An 18,657-nucleotide genomic window follows, 5' to 3' on the forward strand; every position below is an offset into this window, starting at 1 on the left:
AAACAGCGAGCATATTTTTCCACGATAACAACATTATTAAACATGCTGATTATTGCGTTGTTTTTATTAACATCTTGGCTTCAAAAATTATAATTAAAAGATTTAAATACAATCAAAGTGGATTTAAATGTATATTAAATTCATCGAATATAAAAAAATTCCGACTCTTATCCCGTAAGTTAATCGATTTTAAAGATAGATTTTTTTATTGTTTTCCTAATAAGTAAGTTGCAATCTGCTAACCTAGTGATTAATAAGCAATCTTTCCCTCAAGGAGGCAAATCTTAGGCTCAAGGAGATGAGGATGATATATATAACGTATAAATGAGGTGTAGTCTTGAACAGACTCAAGGTAACCATTTCTGAGACGTGTGGTTATTTAACTCCAAAATTAGAAAAAAATACTAACAACTTTTCGCAGATGTAATGAATGATTTTTTTTATCTTTGATGAGAAATATGGTTTTTAAATTATAAAAAAAAATTGTCAAAAATTCGCTATACAAAAAACATTTATTTTTTTTAAATTATAAGTTTTCCACTAATTTAAATATTTATAGTAAATTATTTAATAAATTTATAATTTTTTTTGCAGAATTATGAGTCCTGGCGTTCATGCGAAAAGCAATCTGATGAACTGGTAAGATTAACAAGTTTTTTATTTTAACCTAACGTTAACAATTTTTAACGTATTTCTGAATAATATTAGTTATGACTTCAAGATATATAACATATTTTAAACATTTGTCTCGTCTGTAAACATATGTCAATTTTACTTAATCGATAAAAAAACAGGACAGAATTTAAGGTACAGTTCACATTCTAACAGTTATAAGTTAAAAAAAAAAATACGATTAGATTTGAAAAAATGATCATTGTTTTCTTTGAAAAACAACGGAAACACTAAATTACTTTTATTAATAAATTTATTGCCAAGACAAAATAAGCCACTCCCTTTCGATGAAGCGAGCTAATCCTCGGTTGAAAATTAAACGAGATAATTACATTCTAGATGAAGAGAAGTAATCGATGAATCGTTTCGGGAAATTCGGATGCTCATATGCCGCATAACAATCTCAATAACAACGATATAAAATATGATTTACTAGTAAAACATTATATGTGTGTGTATGTTTGAAACAAGGATTTTCCTAGGCCTAGAATCAGTTGAACATCACAAAATAAACCGTCTACGAAGACATTCCTCAAACGTCAACTCAAGAAGCTTCCCGGTTAGGTTAGAAACATCAAGAACTTACGAAAAAATCTAAAAGAAATTGCACTTTAAATTTTATCGGCTAAAATTACTTTATGCACTCCTGTGAAGAAGATATTTTTTTAAAAATGTAAAGAATTTTGTGTGGAATTTATTATTGATTGTAAAGCATATCCTTATTTCCAAAATTCAGTGAAACGATCTGATAAAGCGCACTTTAAAACCGAACGGCTAAATAACATAGTAATTATGTTTATTCTTTTACGATAAAAATTCTCGCTTAACGATTAAGAACTTAATGCACAGGGAGACGAAAATTATCGTGAATTATAAACCGTTCTTTTGAGAGATGAAAATAATTAGATGTAAAAAAATGAAATAACGGCCCGTACAGTAAACGCGGATAAATTTATACAGTTATTTTTTTATGCCAGTTATTATTTTATGACTCTTGATCATCAGTTCTTTCTTTATCGGAACTCTTTTAATATTTTGTGACATTTTAAATACGAATAAAAAAATACAAAACCTATGTGAAACGCGTGACCTTTTTTTTATCATTTTGGACTTCTAAATATTTAATATATAAAAAATAATCTTGACAGATTATTACTCTTAATTTATAACAGCTTTTGTAAAATTATAATTTATTTATTAAAAAATTACTTTTTATTTCAGCGAGTGATCGTTAAAGAATGTTTCACAAAGGTCGTCAGCGGACATACGTTTTGGGTAAGTGAAATTATGTTCATTTTTGTTTAAAATTAAGTGAATCTCGCCCTCTTGATTTTCATTATCGACAGCGGTCCCCAAAGGTGATCGTTAAAGCGTACGATTTTTGTACATATACAGCGATCTCAAATCGGTCGGAATCTCTTTGGAAATGATTTTACAGCCGAAAATAGAAAACAAAAGTTATATCGACGCAGGTCAGAAAACGGTTCGTTAACGAGTTTTGGGCTCGCGATACTTTTAGCCCTGCTTTCTGCTCCCTTTGTGAAATTAAACTGTACTAAAATTCTTGAAGTACAGATCGAGAAGTAAATTTGATGTTTCCGTGGTTTTTGATCTAATAAATTGAATAAAAGTGATTTTCACACCTCTATCTCCCTTTAGGTTTTAATACAACAGAGGAAAAACACGAAAAGGTTTTGTCGGAAGATGCACTATTTTAGCTTTAGAATAAAATAACTTTGTTAATTTACAAATAAAAATTTCTAGTTCAATTTATAAAAAATTTATTTCTGAGAAAATTGATGTAAATAACGTTTATTAAAATTAAACACAAATTTGAGAAGTTCGACTTTAATTAAAAATAAAACGCACAAACAGGATCGAAAAAGTGATACGATTTTAAACAAAACAATTTTCATCGATGTTTGAACAACATAATGAACATAAAGAGAAAAAAATAAATTTCTTTTTCCACAAATTGTATATTTACGATCTTCTTCAGTGGAACCGTAAGTAAATCGTTTAATAATAATCATACAATAGAGGTCCTTAAGGAACTTTCTTTTCCTGTTTAGCCTCCGGTAACTACCGTTTAGATAATTCTGCAGAGGATGAATGAGGATGATATGTATGAGTGTAAATGAAGTGTAGTCTTGTACAGTCTCAGTTCGACCGTTCCTGAGATGTGTGGTTAATTGAAACCCAACCACCAAAGAACACCGGTATCCACGATCTAGTATTCAAATCCGTGTAAAAATAACTGGCTTTACTACGATTTGAACGCTGTAACTCTCGACTTCCAAATCAGCTGATTTGGGAAGACGCGTTAACCACTAGACCAACCCGGTGGAACGTCCATAAGTTATCAGTACGCAATAATCTTAAAAGTTCATTAATAAAAAGTATAACTGCCAATACTTTATAGTCCATAAAAACAAAAAAATTAACAAATAAAAACCGATAAAGAAATAAGTCAATAAAAAAGAAAACAGAAAAAATGAATAAAAAGTAGATTTAAAAAGATTGAAATCGCATATCTTTTGCTATAAAAATTATTAAATATCAAAATGATTACTCAATAAAGCCGCAAACATTTCTTCAAAAGCAAAATGAATGCGGCCACAATTCATTCTGTTTAATGCATAGTTCAGCGCGGCGATCCATTCCAGCCGGGCACGTCTAATAGCATCATTATTATACTTAATATCTCCAGCTTCTATTATATGATGTCTTAATCATTCTTACGGGCCAATACGAACGGAATACACTAACGACTTCATCTAATCCCAAAGGTAAAAGTCCGTTGGCGTGAGATCGAGGTGATAATTTTACTGTTCCGTTTCGACCAATCCTTCCCTTACTAAACGTAATGGAACTATGGTGAGTTGTAATGCGCACGCCCGCGATGGTTTCTGAATTGGTTTGGACCCGCTAGGTGGCACAGGGTCGAGATATTTCGGAAAATTGTATTTATGGTCCGATTTAGCTCGTATTCAGAATATATATTAGTTACGTGAAGAGAAAATTTTCATGAAAACTGAAAAAAGTAAAATAAGCAGAAAGGGAAAAGGGGGAAAGGAAAGAAGGGAAAAGGGAAGGCGAAAAGGAGGATGGGAAAAAGGGAAAGGTTAAATTTTGTGAAGTTCCGTAACGTTCAGTTTTTAATGTTTTATCAAACTTTCATTCGCGTTCATTTCATCTATACACTCAAATCTAGCGATGGCGAATCATTGCCGGGTCAGTTAGTTACACTATATTTTCCTATCTTTCTTATAACCATGAAGTGCTTAATCAATATGTACACTTGACATACGACAAGCAATGATGTTCATTAAACACCTACTTCTTATTACTGAGAAGATCTAAACTGATTATCACTTACATTTTAATTATCGAGAGGTATCGTCTATATCGATCGTTAATATGAAACTAAATTATTCTAAACACCTCAACCCCAGCGCCACCTAGCGGGTTCATTTTTTCTCCAAAAAATATTTATTTTCGCGATAACTAATAAATATTCTAGATATGAATACAATTTTTCGAAATATCTCGATCCCAGCGCCACCTACCTGGTCCAAACTAATTCAGAAACCTTCACGGCCGTGCGCACAACTCACCAAATTTTCATCGCAATCGGATGACTGGCATAGGAACACATACGGGACACAAAAACAAACATTCTATATATATATATATATATATATATATATATATATATCATAGAAATCAAAAATTAAAAAAAAAATGTGTTCCATAAAATGTTTTTCCAATATTTATTTAATTCTTGTCCTGAAATCTTTTTTTAAAATGCTTCATATCTCAGCTTATAAACATTAAAAAAAATATATAGTAATTTTTTTTCTAAAAGCGGTAAAGATTGTATTGGAATATAAACAAAGAACGTTTTCTGTACAAATTATTTACGTCCCCTTTTGTAATCTCAAAAAAGATTTCTTTAAAAGTTGTCTGAATGTCGATTGAATCTTTTTCTAAAAATATACCGTGTGCTATTGGAAACCAAAAATCCTACTTTGCGTTAATAATGGATTGGACCTACTTAAATATTTTAAAATTAAGTCGCTAAAAAATTGGCAAAAATGTTTTTCTTTTAATACAATTATCAAACTTTTTCCTTGTTATCTTACATATTAACGATCTTCATGGAGGATTAGTAGCTTCTCAGCCTTTCATCCGGAGGTCCTGGGTTCAAATCCCGGTCAGGCATGGCATTTTTAATACGCTACAAAATTCCATATTCCGCGTAAAAGCTTCGAGCTTCTTTGTAATTCATCAACCAAAAAATAAATTAAATAAATAAATATTACGTTATTCGCACAATTATACAAACTGCCTAATTTAGTTACAAACCATTAATTACGTCTGCATTTGTGAGTCTATAAGTGTATATGTGTGTGTAAGCGCGCCACCCCATGTGTGTATATATATATATATATACACACACATACTCTAGCTGACCCAGCATTGCTTCGCTATTTTTAGATTTGAGTATATATATGTATAGATTAAATGAACACAATTGAAAGTTTGATAAAACATTAACAAAATGAACATTACGGAACTTCACAAAATTTAATCTTTCCCTTTTCCCATTTTCATTTTTACCATATTCCTTTTTCTTTTTCTTTTTCCCCCATTTCCTCTTTTCCTCCCCTTCTCTTTCCCTATCCTCTTCCTTTTTTCTCCTTTCCCCATTCCATTTCTTCGTTTGTTTCTTTTTTACATTTTCCCCCTCTTTCGTTTTACCTTTTTAGATTTTTCCTTTTCTCTCGCTTTTTCTCCGCGCATAAATCGGTCCAGTAGTTTTTTAGACTATAGCGAACACACTTATCGGAAACATTGAAATAGAATCGTAAAATATTTAGTATAGCGTGTGTTGCTTTTACGTCCAACAGATAGCGCTGCTTTTAAAAAAAAAAACATATTTTTACCTGTCACAGGTGTGACATCTTAGGTAAATACAAACACGCGCGTATTCGAATGCAACGTTGCGTCAAATTTTCAAAGCAATCTGTGAAGAACTTTCGGAGATTTAAGATTTTGAACAAACGAACATTTAAATTTTTATTTATATAGGATGCATACAGTAAATATTGTAATAAATTTATTACTTTACTTTACAGGAAAAATTGACTAAAAATTCCCAGTACGTTGAATTTGTTGCTGTAAGTACACCATATCTTTTAATTAATTTATTTTTATAATAACAAATTTTTGTAGATATTTTGCTTCTCAAACTAATATTAATTAATATAAGTATATATATTTATATTAATTAATATAATTTATTAATTTGTAAAGCTTACGTAAATCATATTACTGTAGTATATCTTAATATTACTTATAACTTACAAGAAAGAAAAAAAGCGAAATTTTTGTACACTCAATACGTATAACTACGCAGTTATTATAAAAAATAAGATATTTACAAATTTCACTAACTATGAAATTCCAACGGTAAAAAAACTATAATTTATGAATTTTTATGAAATTAATTAACATTATCGCCTAAGACCGTCTTTCCTGAACTAATTTTGTATAATCGTTCTGTTATTAATCTTTGTATGATACAATAACTAGGCGGGTAGTAATAGACAACATGAACAATGAACTTGAATAATTGAACAAGGAATGATCTCACGATGAAGAAAATAAGATAAAAATTGTACGTAAAAATAATTGTAAAGATTTACATAGGCAGACTTTGACTCTAAATCCAAAATCGGTACTCAGTAAGGACTATTCTTTAGAAACATCCAGGAAGCAAGAGCGATTTAAGAAATCTTAAGGACGAAAACAACATACGCTCTCTTTAATACGGGCATTAAAATCCACTAATTTAGCTTACCGCATCAGTATTTATCTAAGACGAACAAAGAATACTAAGAGGGCCGTTTGGAAAATTCCCGGTCTGAGAAAGAAAACACAAAATTTTTCCAAATTTTTTTATACCCTCAGTATAATGCGGTTTATCGAACTCTGCTAAATAAACGTCTCATCACCTGAAATGAATCTTTATCTAGCGAGCTTGGGAAGAGTTAGTAATCGCTAGGAGCCGATCTTCCGAATAAAACTCGTCTGGAAGCGTTTCAAATTGTCGGTCATAGTTTTGCAGTAACAACTCGAGACGTGTTTGCCGGCCGACTATCGTGGTGAAACAGCTCTTTCTTTTTGGCAAGATATGGATGTTTAGCCTAATAAGCACCGTTCAATCGGTCTAGTAGTGAAGCGTTATACTCTCTGGTAATCTATGATAGTCATAGCACGAAATTTCTAAGAAATTCGTAGCGGTGATTTTTTCTGCCGATGGAACCGTTTTCGCTTACTTTGGCGTATTTTCACTCGCTCCAACCCGATGTTTGGATCGCTGGCGGATAACGATGAATCTGTATTTCATTTATTGTTATAAGAAGTCGAAAAAATTCTGTGGAAATGCGTTTAAAATTTTCTAAACGACCTTAAAAAGCGTTAGAAAATTCATTTTCAGAAACGGGTTAACAAACGCGGCACCTATCCGACGGAAAGCTTTTCATGTAAAAAAAAAAAATCGTTTAAAATATGGTAGACACGATCTACCGATATGTTTTAAATTTCAGTAAGCTCGCACAGTTTAGTCGGAAATCGTTTATGTATTTTTATGGCGATTTCATCGTTTTAAGTAAATACACGATCAAGTTTAATATCAACGAAAACGAAGTGGAAGAATCCTTTACGATCGAACCTAACTCTTTTTGTATGTCAGTCGGGGTTAAATCTTTTAAAACGAAGTACTTTATTCTTATAAAGTAAGTTCGATCTCTCGATCGAACTTATGCATTTTTCAGAAAATGTTAAAAATTATTTGCTTTACTCGATCGCCACAAACATCTAAGTACAAATAAACAAGGTCGCGTCTGAAACTTCGCAGCAGGTCATTAAAAATCATAATAACGTTAATAAAATAAATTTAAAAAGTCATTAAAAAATCCTTACTCCCGAAGGGGAAGACACCCGCCTTGTGACAAATCCCGGTCGTCGCACCCCTTTCGTTCCGGTACAGCCCATGCCGGAGGTCATGTTTTAGACCCTCTAAACTTGTCGACACAACATGGTCATCGGTTTGGCATCTGTTAGGATGCAACCGATTCAAATTCCTCGGCAGACGTTTCCGTCAGTGTATTTACACAACCTACTAACGCCTTCGTATGGCCTCTTTCAACCGCGATACTTGACAAATCGGTTATTTGCTCGGTGTTTCTCCCACCACCACCCCGTTCGGTCGACCTAAAGCGTACCACCAAATGTCTGCGCCACAAACGGCTACTGAGCCTCGAACAGTTTAGCGACCGGTACTCTCAACAGCTCCTAGATCTTACCTAACAGTGTGAGCGGACTAAGCGCGGTGGTATACACCACCGGCTTACGTGTCCCGACCGCTCGCTTGTCATATATTTACTAAAACGGGTAGGCGTACCCCGTCAACTACTAAAAACATATATGACATCCGTAAATTAAAATTCATTTCGTCGAGACAACAATTCGCTACCACGCCTAGGTCGCTGAATGCCAGCAAGTACCTGTCCACCGTATTAAAGCGCTTGGAGCCTTAATCGGCTGGTGATCAGCCATATATACTTGACAAATATCAAAGATATTTAGTCGCACTCACCTGTATGTCAGGCCGTGAAGTTTCGATACGGCCCTACTATTACTTCGCGTATAATCGTTTACCGTTCGAAAAAAATTTGAAAAAGAGTACAGAAACTTAAAAAAATAATATCTAAAATTTTGAAAGGCACTGTAGGAGTACCTACTGCTGATATCCTTCAAAAACTTCAGCCTGCGAGAGAGTATAAGAAAAAACAAATGAAATAAAAATTAGTAATATCCATACTAATGAATATATTTCTTTTATAATAATACAAGAAATAGTTTTTTAAAAAAATCAGAATATTTATACATTTATAGAAATTCAAGGATATTTTTTTAAAAACTTGAATTTGATGGTCTAAGTTAGAAGTAAGGAGTTAAAACTTGGTAATATTTAAATAGCCTAGTATTAATATTAAGTTCCCACGTTTAAATCCTTTTTAAGTTACTTTTAATCGGATCGTCATACAATTCAATTAAGAACACTATCTCAGAGGAATTTTCCATTCTTTTCCCCTGTACTGCAGAATGGGAAAAGAGGAATAAAGATTGCGGGAAAAAGAATAGAATGTATACGTTTTGCTGATGATATGGCGGTACTGAAGGAAAGTCCAAGTAAAGTAAATGAAATGATCGATGACTTAGATGAAGCTAACGAAAGTCACGGCATATGAGAATAAACAAAAAGAAGAGAAAACATATGTCATTAGGTGGAAACGAGGAGAAGATTAAGATTAATATAAGAAAGGTATTTTTAAAGCGGGTGAAGAAATTTCAGTACGTAGGAAGTTTTATAACCGATGAACTGACTTGGAAGGTAGAAATTAAAATAAGAATATCAAGAAGTAACCGGGAATTTAATAAGAAGGGAAGACTGCTGTGTGGAAAAGATAAATTTTGCGTTACGAAAGAGAATAATGAAACGTTCTATTTGGAGTGTGATGTTCTATGGAGCTGAAACGTGGACTATGAGAAAGGCAAATAGAAAACGAATTTAGGCGTTTGAGATGCGGGAGTGGCGCAGAACGATAAATATCAGATGGCAAGACCGTGTAACAAATGATGAAGTGTTAAGGAGAACCGGAGAAAACAGGAAAATACTAAACGCGATTGAATAAAGGAAAAGGAACCGGCTAGGACACTGTATGAGAGAACGTGTTATTAGTGAATGCGGTAGAAGACTTGGAAGGAAAGGAAGAGGAAGGGATTGATTTCAAATTATGAAAGGGGTTATGGAAAAGAGAAAATATACTAAAACAAAGAGTTTAGCAAAGGATAGTATAAGGTGGAGAGCAGCAGCCGTGACAGTACTTGCCAAAATGGCAGAACACTATCAATGAATCTCAGTAATAAGAACTTGAAACTGAATAATATTTACTGCCCGATTTAATTAAATTTATGCTTATTTATTACGTAGCTATAAGCAACTATTCTTAATTAAGAATAATTAACTGTAAAAGATAAAGAGAAACAAAATAATATAATAAGAAAATTAAATTTTTTTTTTTGTAATTATTCTTTATTCTAATTTTATGAATGAATATACGAGGGATATTTCTAAAGTAAAGACCGCTGGGAAATATCCCTCCCTTAAGGTTGGCGAACCTGTGTCGTTCACGGCCACGCTAATAATTTACAAACTGCATTGTTGTCTGTAAGTTGTCGCGTTGTAATATCTTCGATTACGTGGGAGTTATTACGTTATAAAATGAATAGGAAAATCAATGTTGCCGGCGACTGTGAAATACGTGGAGTCATACGTTTTTTAAACCATCAAAATATTAAGCCGGCTGAATTTCATAGGCAGTTGGTTGCCGAGTACGGTGATAATGTAATGAACGAAAGAAACTTCCGAAAATGGTGTGAAAGGTTTAGAAATAACAGAATTAATGTGGACGATGAAGGAAGTTCGGGGAGGTTCCCGATAATTACCGAGGACTTCTTGAAACGTGTCGATGTTGTAATCAGAAAAGATCGACGTTCAATCATTTCCGACGTGGCCCTTCTTTTTCCTGCTGTTTTAAGAGCCGTTATTTGTCGCATTGTTCATGAACATTTAGTCTTCAGAAAGGTTTGTGCACGTCTTAACGAACGTCACAAAAAAATCCGAATGGGATCTGCTTTGGAATTTTTGATGCGCTACACAGAAAAAGGTGATGAGTTCCTTAATTCAATCGTTACCGGCAAAGAAACACGGGTTTCGTATTACACACAAGAGAGAAAACGGCAGTCAAGTGAATGGCGTCACCCTCAATCACCAATCAGAAAGACAAAGGTTCACAGCCATTTGGATGCAACTGATGGCCACAGACTTTTGTTTGGTTTTGGCATACCGCTGATGATTTCATGTCACGTGGAACGATTATAAATGCAGAAGCCTACTGCGAAACTCTACGTAAGTTACGGCGCGCCAATCAAAATCGGCGACGTGGGCGGCTGACCGACGGCGTCATCCTGCTGCACATGTTACAGGTCCGACACGTGATTTACTGAGAACAGTTAGGTGGGAAATTTACGATCACCCACCATATAGTCCGGACTTCGCTCCTTCTGATTACCATTTCTTTGGGAAACAGAAAGAATTTCTGAGTGGAAAACGATTCGAGGGTGACGATGAACTTAAAAATGCTGTTAATCAGTGGCTAAATGGATTGACGGCAAGAATACGACGACGATATCGCAAATATAAATGTCTTAATTCATGTGGCGATTATATAGAGAAGTAGTGTAAGGTATGCGGTTTAAGAGAAATAAAAAATATTTATAAGTTCTCAAAATACATTTTTTTTTTCAATGAACGGTCTTTACTTCAGAGATAACCTCATGTATTTTACTACTGAAAAAACAAAATTCTTTGTAATTTTAATGTTAGTAAACTCTTTATTAGGTTACAAAATGTATGAAATTATTTTATTAAATCAAATTAAATTTTCTTTTCCAGGCTGCAACCGGATATACCGTGAGTTTTATACAGATTTTTTAAAACAGTATTAATTTTCAAAACAGATTTTTAATTTTTTTTCTTTTCGATTTCAACTAATTTAGTACTACAATCCAACTTACTTCACTTCTTTCTTATTTCCAGTTTTGTCTTTTCCCAGTTCCTTTTATTCCTTCGGCATGACTGTTTTTTACGTTCCTACGACCATTTCATTTTCGGATTTTCATGTCGGTCTATTACTCTTGGAAACTTTCTAACATCACAATTTTGCTTTTAAATGTATCTTTATTTTTACCATATTTTTCTCTATTTTTACTTTTTTATTATAGAAACAATCAAATATTTGCTTTGTTAACCTTTTTTTTTATTCATTCTGACAATGTCTAAGAACATTTAATCTTTGTTTTTTTTTTCATTATATTCGTTATTTTTTTGTATATTTTGATATATTTCATTGTTGTCTAAGTTTTAATGTGTTTCTATGATTTATTCTACCTAATATTTTTGTAATTATTCTTTTCTTTCCTTCTTTTTTATATTTTCCATATTTGGATTCACGGTTAAGCATTCGCAACTATAAAAACTCTCTGTTCTTATTATGTATTATAATGTCTGATTTCAAGTGTTTTAAGAACATTTTTAATTTTATATGTGATAATTTCCTACGCTTTTTCAGTTTGTAACTGCATTTCGTACAGCTAATTTTTCTGTATAAGTTCACCTTATACATATGAATTCTTTGACTATTTCTACTTTTCCCATAGTTTATCATTACTTTAGACTGATATTATGACTTATTTATTTGCTACTTATAAATTATTACTTGAATTTAATAGAAAAAAATAATAAAAATTATAAATTAAAACTTTTGACTATAATCTATTAGATTTTTGTAGCATTTTTTAATTTATAATTAGAAGATACAACTAGCTGTTCTTCTCACATAGATTGTATAATTATATTTTAAAATAGTGGTGTTTTTTTTTTGTTTTTTTAGTTGTTTTTTTTTACCTATATGGTATTTACTGATTTCGAAAAGTCGTTTGATTCAGTAAAATGAATCAAATTTTTTCCTTAAAAATTTTAAAGAAAATTTATTTAAAATATTATAGCAAATTAAAAGAGATGAAGACGGGTAAACTCTGATAAAGAAATACGTGAGACAAGGATGTTGCCTATACCTGTTGCTTTTCGATTTGTATATACAGAAGCAATCCCAAAATGTAAGAACTGGAAAATAAATATCAGAGAAAGTGAAATAAAATAAATTATGGAGGAAAAAATATAAATATTGAGATTTACCAATGATATATTAAATCTACGGGAGACCCGTAGATTTCCGTACATAGAAAAATAAACATCTTTTTATGAAAACCATTTTTTTTTATGTATGGTTTACATGACTACTTTTGGTTTGAGAACACATTTCCATGCATGTCCTTCCCTGCTGAAAAATACGTATTCCATAAGTTTCGGTACATAGGAATACTGTTTATTTTTCCTACGTATGGAAACTTAGGGAACACCTGTATTCTTTTTGGAAGAAAAAAATTAGAATTGATTCTAGTCTCTGAGGGGGTATGAAATAATGTACGAAAAAGATTTCTTTAAATACAAATTAAATTAAAAATAAATTTAATGAAATATGACGAAAAAAAGGACAATGAAGAATTAATTTTGAGATAAGAGTACATGATAATATAACAAAAGTTACAGAATTTTGCTAAGAAAGTAAATTATTACAAAAGAATGAACGAGAATAGTAAAAGGAAGAATAAAAAAACACGGTAGAGATTAAAATCAGACTAACACAAACTAGAAGAGCATTCATAAAGAAAATAAATCTGCTAATATCAAATAAAATGATCTTAAAAATCATAAAGGTATTATTTTTAAAAAAAAAATTACTTGTGTGTAGCTCTACGGTAATATATTTAGCTACATCAGCAGATCGTCAGAAAATCTGTCAATTTATATTTCATCCGCTTATGCTTATTCCTTTTTGGTCATCCAATATTTCTTTCAACAATTCATCGACATAAAGGGTGAAAAGTATTTGTGATAAGCAACCTTGCCTCAATCCTCTGCCAAATTCTAAGCGATCTGTGAGATTCTCATTTATTTTCACAGCTACCTTTTTCTTTATATACTTGAAGAAATAGAAAAAAATTGGAAAAAATAAACTGATACCTTAATTTTTTTATTTGAAACCCAAAAATAGCGTAGAAAATAGATTTATTAACAATTCTTAGATCTGCTAACAATGAAGAGAGAATAAAATATTAATTTTAAAATAAAATATTTTACGCAATTACACGCGATGAAACAATTTTATAATAATACGATAAACTATAAAATGTTACATTATATTTTAATTTAGTTACACTTATAAAGAAATCTTATGAATGTAGATTCCATGTAACTGTGTGACTCAGTGCATCTGACACGGTAATCTCCGCTAAATTATAGGGTATTATAAATATTTGTAATAAAAATTAAAAAATATATATATACGAATAAATGAATTAATGATGTTTTTTTTATTTTTTTCAGGGAAGCTGTACAGAAATTTCAAAAGTTAAAAGTCACTGTCTATCGGTAATATATTTTTTATTAATTATTTATTATTTTGTGTAAAATACAAAAAAAATTAACCTAAATAACGTTGAAATAGTGTTTTAATATCGTGATTTGAAAAGCATAGTAAAATTTTGCTCAGATTTATATTTAAGTTTGAAATCTTATTTTCATTTAAAACTAGTTAACTTTTTTCTTTTAAATTTAAAAAACAAAAAATGTATCTTCATTCTTTTGTTCATGTACACTTCTTTCATAGTTTTTGTTTTTCCTGGAAACCTTTGGCAATTTTCTTCTCAAAATCTAACGTTCTTTGATATTATTTTCAGTTCTTCCATGTCTTTTCAGTCTTCTAATCTAGCCGTTATTGTTTTTTAGAGTAAAATCGGTGTAAGTAGCCTGTTAGAATTGATTCTTCGTAGGTGAACGTAGAAGACGATTCTATATTTTACGATTACATCCGATATTTTCTACGTATGAATGTACAGTTCATCGTTACGTATTCTTCGGTATTCTTCTTCGTCTTTGACAGGCCTTAGGATCTTCCTGAATAGTTTCTTCTTTTTCTATACTTTATCAATTAGAAGTTTCTTATTAAATGTCCGACAATCAGAGCTTCTGGACGAACGACTGTAGCGCAGTTTTATTTTAGCGTTTATCGACATCGTTCATCGATGGCGGTAGGGTAGCTTCATTTTGTCGATTCTTGATCCGACGGTTTCCTTTTCAGAAATGTAGTTTTCCCATACGCCATTATTTGCAGTCCTACATTTTCTGCTTTTTCTTTTACTAAGGTAATTTCTTTCGTCGCAGTTTCTTCAGTCTGATATATAGTTATTAGATCACGTGCGAACGGTAAACAGTTAAGCTGTTTTCCTTATATGAGAGTCTGATTTTTTCACTAATCTTGTGTTCTTTAATTTTTTTCTCCGCGCTCTAATAACTTTTCAGTACAAAATTAAAAAGGAAGATGAAGGTCCATATCTTGTCATACTCCGAGCTTCATTATCTCGAACGGTTTTGAAATTTTCCTTCAGACCTTTATTTTGGAGCGAGTAATTGCTAATATATGTCCGATGAGTTCTTTGTTTTATTATCTAGGCCAGAGGTTCCCAAAATTTTTCCGAGTCCCGGCACTCTTTTTAAATTAAAATTTTTCGTGGCGCCCAACACCAATTTCAAAGTACGACTATTCCTAAGAGATAAAAATAAATAAAAATCGTGTATCTTCATTATTTTTTACTTTATTAGCATTAAATTAATAATTACAGATGTCTTGGTTCAATTAATTATGAAGCTTTTACAATAATTCGCGGCGCCCCTGCGAAGAGGCCGCAGCGCACACTTTGGGAATCCCTCCAGGTTTTTATTAGGGTTTCTCTAACGACTGAACTCTCGGTTATTTGAACCTCATAATAATTATATTTTATTTATTTTTCAGATTGCTACATCAAAACCTCGTCTTTTGGCTTTGGTAATTATTACTATTAATTTTTTAAGTACTAAAAATTCTATTAAACTTCACTTATAGAAAAAAACTTTAAAATGTTGATATAGTTTTCAATCTTTCAAACGTTTAAAAAAAATTAGACTTTTATAAGTTGTAGCAAAAATAAAAAAACTCCCCAAAAATTTAGCGATTTATTTGTATGTACCGGTGCTACACGCATTATATCGAATTCAAGCAGATACACAAAAAAAAATCACGATAATTACCACAATAACTTGTAATAATGCAATGTACAACAATAGTAAAGAAAACTGTATTTTAATAAAACTGAAGATATTGAAAAATCCATTCTGAATTAATAAATTACAAATAATCTTCGACAGCTGTCAGTTTAACAATAAAATAAAAACAGAATCTACTCGTTTAATAATAAAGTTCATATCTTCAAAATACTAAAATATTAAAAACACCTCTTATCTTGTCTTTGCTGTCCATTTAAAAAAAAAAAAAATAATAATACTTATTCAGTTATATCTGTTTAATCGTTTTTAAAATAGTGAAAAAAGATGCGATCGAAGAAAATGTATTCAAGCAATTCCTTTTCATTTATATATAATTTAACCTGTACACCGTAATGCGATTTGTATACTTTTTTTAATATAAATTTCTGCTATTTTAAAACGATGATACCTTAATTAAAACGAAAAATGTTTATAAATAAAATATCACATTGCGACTACTGTAGATTCGTCGTGAACGAGAGGTGTAATTACGAGTAACAGCGAATAAATAGGACTATAATAAAACGATATTCTATTAATATGTACGCTACTTTTAAAAGTACATAAATTTTTTTTGTCAAAAATATCATAAATTTGTTACTATTTAATCCGGCCCTTTCTACAACGAATTTAAAAAAATAACTGAAAACCTATTTTTTTCTAAATTTTAATATAGATAGATTTTAAGTCGGTTTTATTCTATTTAAAATACGAATAACAATCATCAATTGATACCCGTATGGAAAAAAACCGGTTTGAAGGAAAATTTATGATAGAAATAAGTAAAGGATTTAAAAAAGCACGCAGAAATTATTTATTATTTATTTAAATGTTAAATACTTACTAATAATAATATTTTTGTTCACAGGCTTTCAAAAGTATTTCTAAACATGTGGTAAGCATTAATAAACATAATTAATATATAATTATTAAATAATTTTTATCTATTTCTAATGTAAAATATTAATCGATGTGAGAACGAATAGGTTCGGAATCCGATTAGATACGCATCGACTAATTTTATTTTAATAATAACGAATGTTTGAAAAAGGACGCAACCCTAAGATTAAGTATGTACAAGTCACGCATAGATATATTTTATTTCTACCTTTATATCAGTCGGCAACACTGTACAAGGCCCGTTCGTAATAAATACGCGAGCAGGGAGGTGGAGGGTTGATTTGCGGGGTTGAAAAGGGATGAAAAATGGTATTATTGGAATTTCCGACGAAAGTTGACATCAAGAAAATTTGTGGTTATTTAAGACGCATAAAGGTATACTTTCATTGAGTTACGTCAAAATTAAATTATTTACGCGGAAATGAAAAATAAAAAACGGAAATAAGATTTTCGCATTTTTCACGGAAATTTTGGTATTATGTTAAAAAGTGTGCTCTACAAAAGTTGTAGATGTTTACATGTACTACAACTTTTGTATTGGAAAATTTTTTTTCATCCCCTCCACCACCTCCGCTTACGCATTTATTTTTTTTTACGTTATTGTAAGCCCCTTTATCATCTCCACTTATAAAAGTACGGGTAACTATTTTTTTCTCTAAGTGTATTTTGGTTGGCAGGTGTAACAGTTGAAATATCCTTCTTACGCGGTAGTGCTATACCAGTAAAAATTCCTCTCCATTGTGTTAACTGTTATTATTGAGATTTATTGCGCGTATAAATTTTACGAACGAGTGAAAGTCAAGTTTCGTATAAAATTTTCCAATTCTTCAGTTCCTAATAAGTCGATAATACCGCGTTTAATAAATTTCGTGAGACTGGGAGTGTACACGATCGGAAAGGCACAGGTCGACCGTCACTGAACAGTAAAAAGTCCGGAATTTGTAAAAGAACGCTCGACTCGCTCGCCCCTTCACAGGTTGGGTTTTCACTATCTCCAGCTTTCACGGCGACTAAAAAATTTCAATCGCATGCTTATAGCACCTATATCGTCGAAGAACAGAATGAAATAGACCACGGAAAAGGTTTTTAGTGCGGTCGTCGGTTTCGCTCTCTTGTTAATGACAACGGTACTGAAATTTTGGATCGTGTTTATTTCAGCGATGAAGCACGGTTTCACTCAGACGGCTGCATTAATAGCCAAAACCGCCGAATATGGAGCTCTGAAAATCCCACGCGTTTCACGAACGACCACTAAATGCACGTAAAATAGGTGTTGGGTGTGCCATCTCCCGGCGTCGTGTAGTAATAGAGCCTCTATCTTTTGATAAAATCTATAGACGGCTTGCTTTATCGCGACTTAATTAAACAGTTTATCGCCGTGTTAGGTTTACACGAACGAGAAAGTCGGTTCAAGCGGGATAAAGCAACGTGTCAAACCGCTAATGATACGCTACGGGAATTTTTCGGCCATCATTTTTTCCAAGATCCCCAGATCTTGGAGAAATTTAAGGTCAAAGACCTTGCTAAATTTTAAAAATCTTTTCTATAAGGATCATGAAGATGAAAACCTTCACCGGAAAATGATATGGGACAGTGTTTGACAAAAAATATACGTATTTATTATACATCATCGCAGAAAAAAACGGGATTTAAAATTTTCTATTATGAGAAAAAACAGAATGCATGACGAATATTAAAAATAAACCGAAAGCTCTAAAAACTAACGGCGGTAAAATTAAAATATTTGAAAAATTAAATATTCCGGAGAAATAATACACTGTCACTCCCTGAAAAAATCCAACTCAGAAATGAAATAAAATATAATGGAACTAGTCTAACGGTTAACGAAACGTAGATATACCAAAAAATACCTTTCTTTTAACACAAAATCTAGTCGTTATAACAAAACTACTGAACCGGAATCCTTAATGTGGGAAAAACAATAATGACAGTTAAAGAATCGATATAGGAAAAAATAATTAAAAAAGAAACTAAAATTTAATTTAAAGGAAGATTTTAGTGCCTACGAGGTGTGTGAGAAAAGTAATGAGATTAGAAACACTGCGAGCGATGTGGCAACGCTGTGTCTACCGGTCTGTGCTAGACCGGTAGACACAGCGTTGCCACATGCTCAGTACGAGTTTCAACTCCGTTCAGCAGACACGTTATTTTTGACAACGCCATCAGTG

General features: G+C 31.8%; 1 protein-coding gene across 2 annotated transcripts in view; it reads left to right on the top strand.

Moving 5' to 3' along the window:
• The window catches only part of LOC142332001 (uncharacterized), a 279,107-nt gene that overhangs the window by 16,029 nt on the left and 244,421 nt on the right, over positions 1–18,657 (top strand). For both annotated transcript variants that reach the window (XM_075378056.1, XM_075378057.1), the window contains exons 4-10: positions 595–639; positions 1,894–1,947; positions 5,814–5,855; positions 11,261–11,278; positions 13,814–13,858; positions 15,279–15,311; positions 16,437–16,463. In XM_075378056.1, the coding sequence (XP_075234171.1) occupies positions 595–639; positions 1,894–1,947; positions 5,814–5,855; positions 11,261–11,278; positions 13,814–13,858; positions 15,279–15,311; positions 16,437–16,463 (264 nt within the window). The remainder of the gene's footprint in view (positions 1–594; positions 640–1,893; positions 1,948–5,813; positions 5,856–11,260; positions 11,279–13,813; positions 13,859–15,278; positions 15,312–16,436; positions 16,464–18,657) is intronic.

This window comes from Lycorma delicatula, chromosome 11 (genome assembly GCF_047948215.1).
Source record: "Lycorma delicatula isolate Av1 chromosome 11, ASM4794821v1, whole genome shotgun sequence".
NCBI classification, from domain to species: domain Eukaryota; kingdom Metazoa; phylum Arthropoda; class Insecta; order Hemiptera; family Fulgoridae; genus Lycorma; species Lycorma delicatula.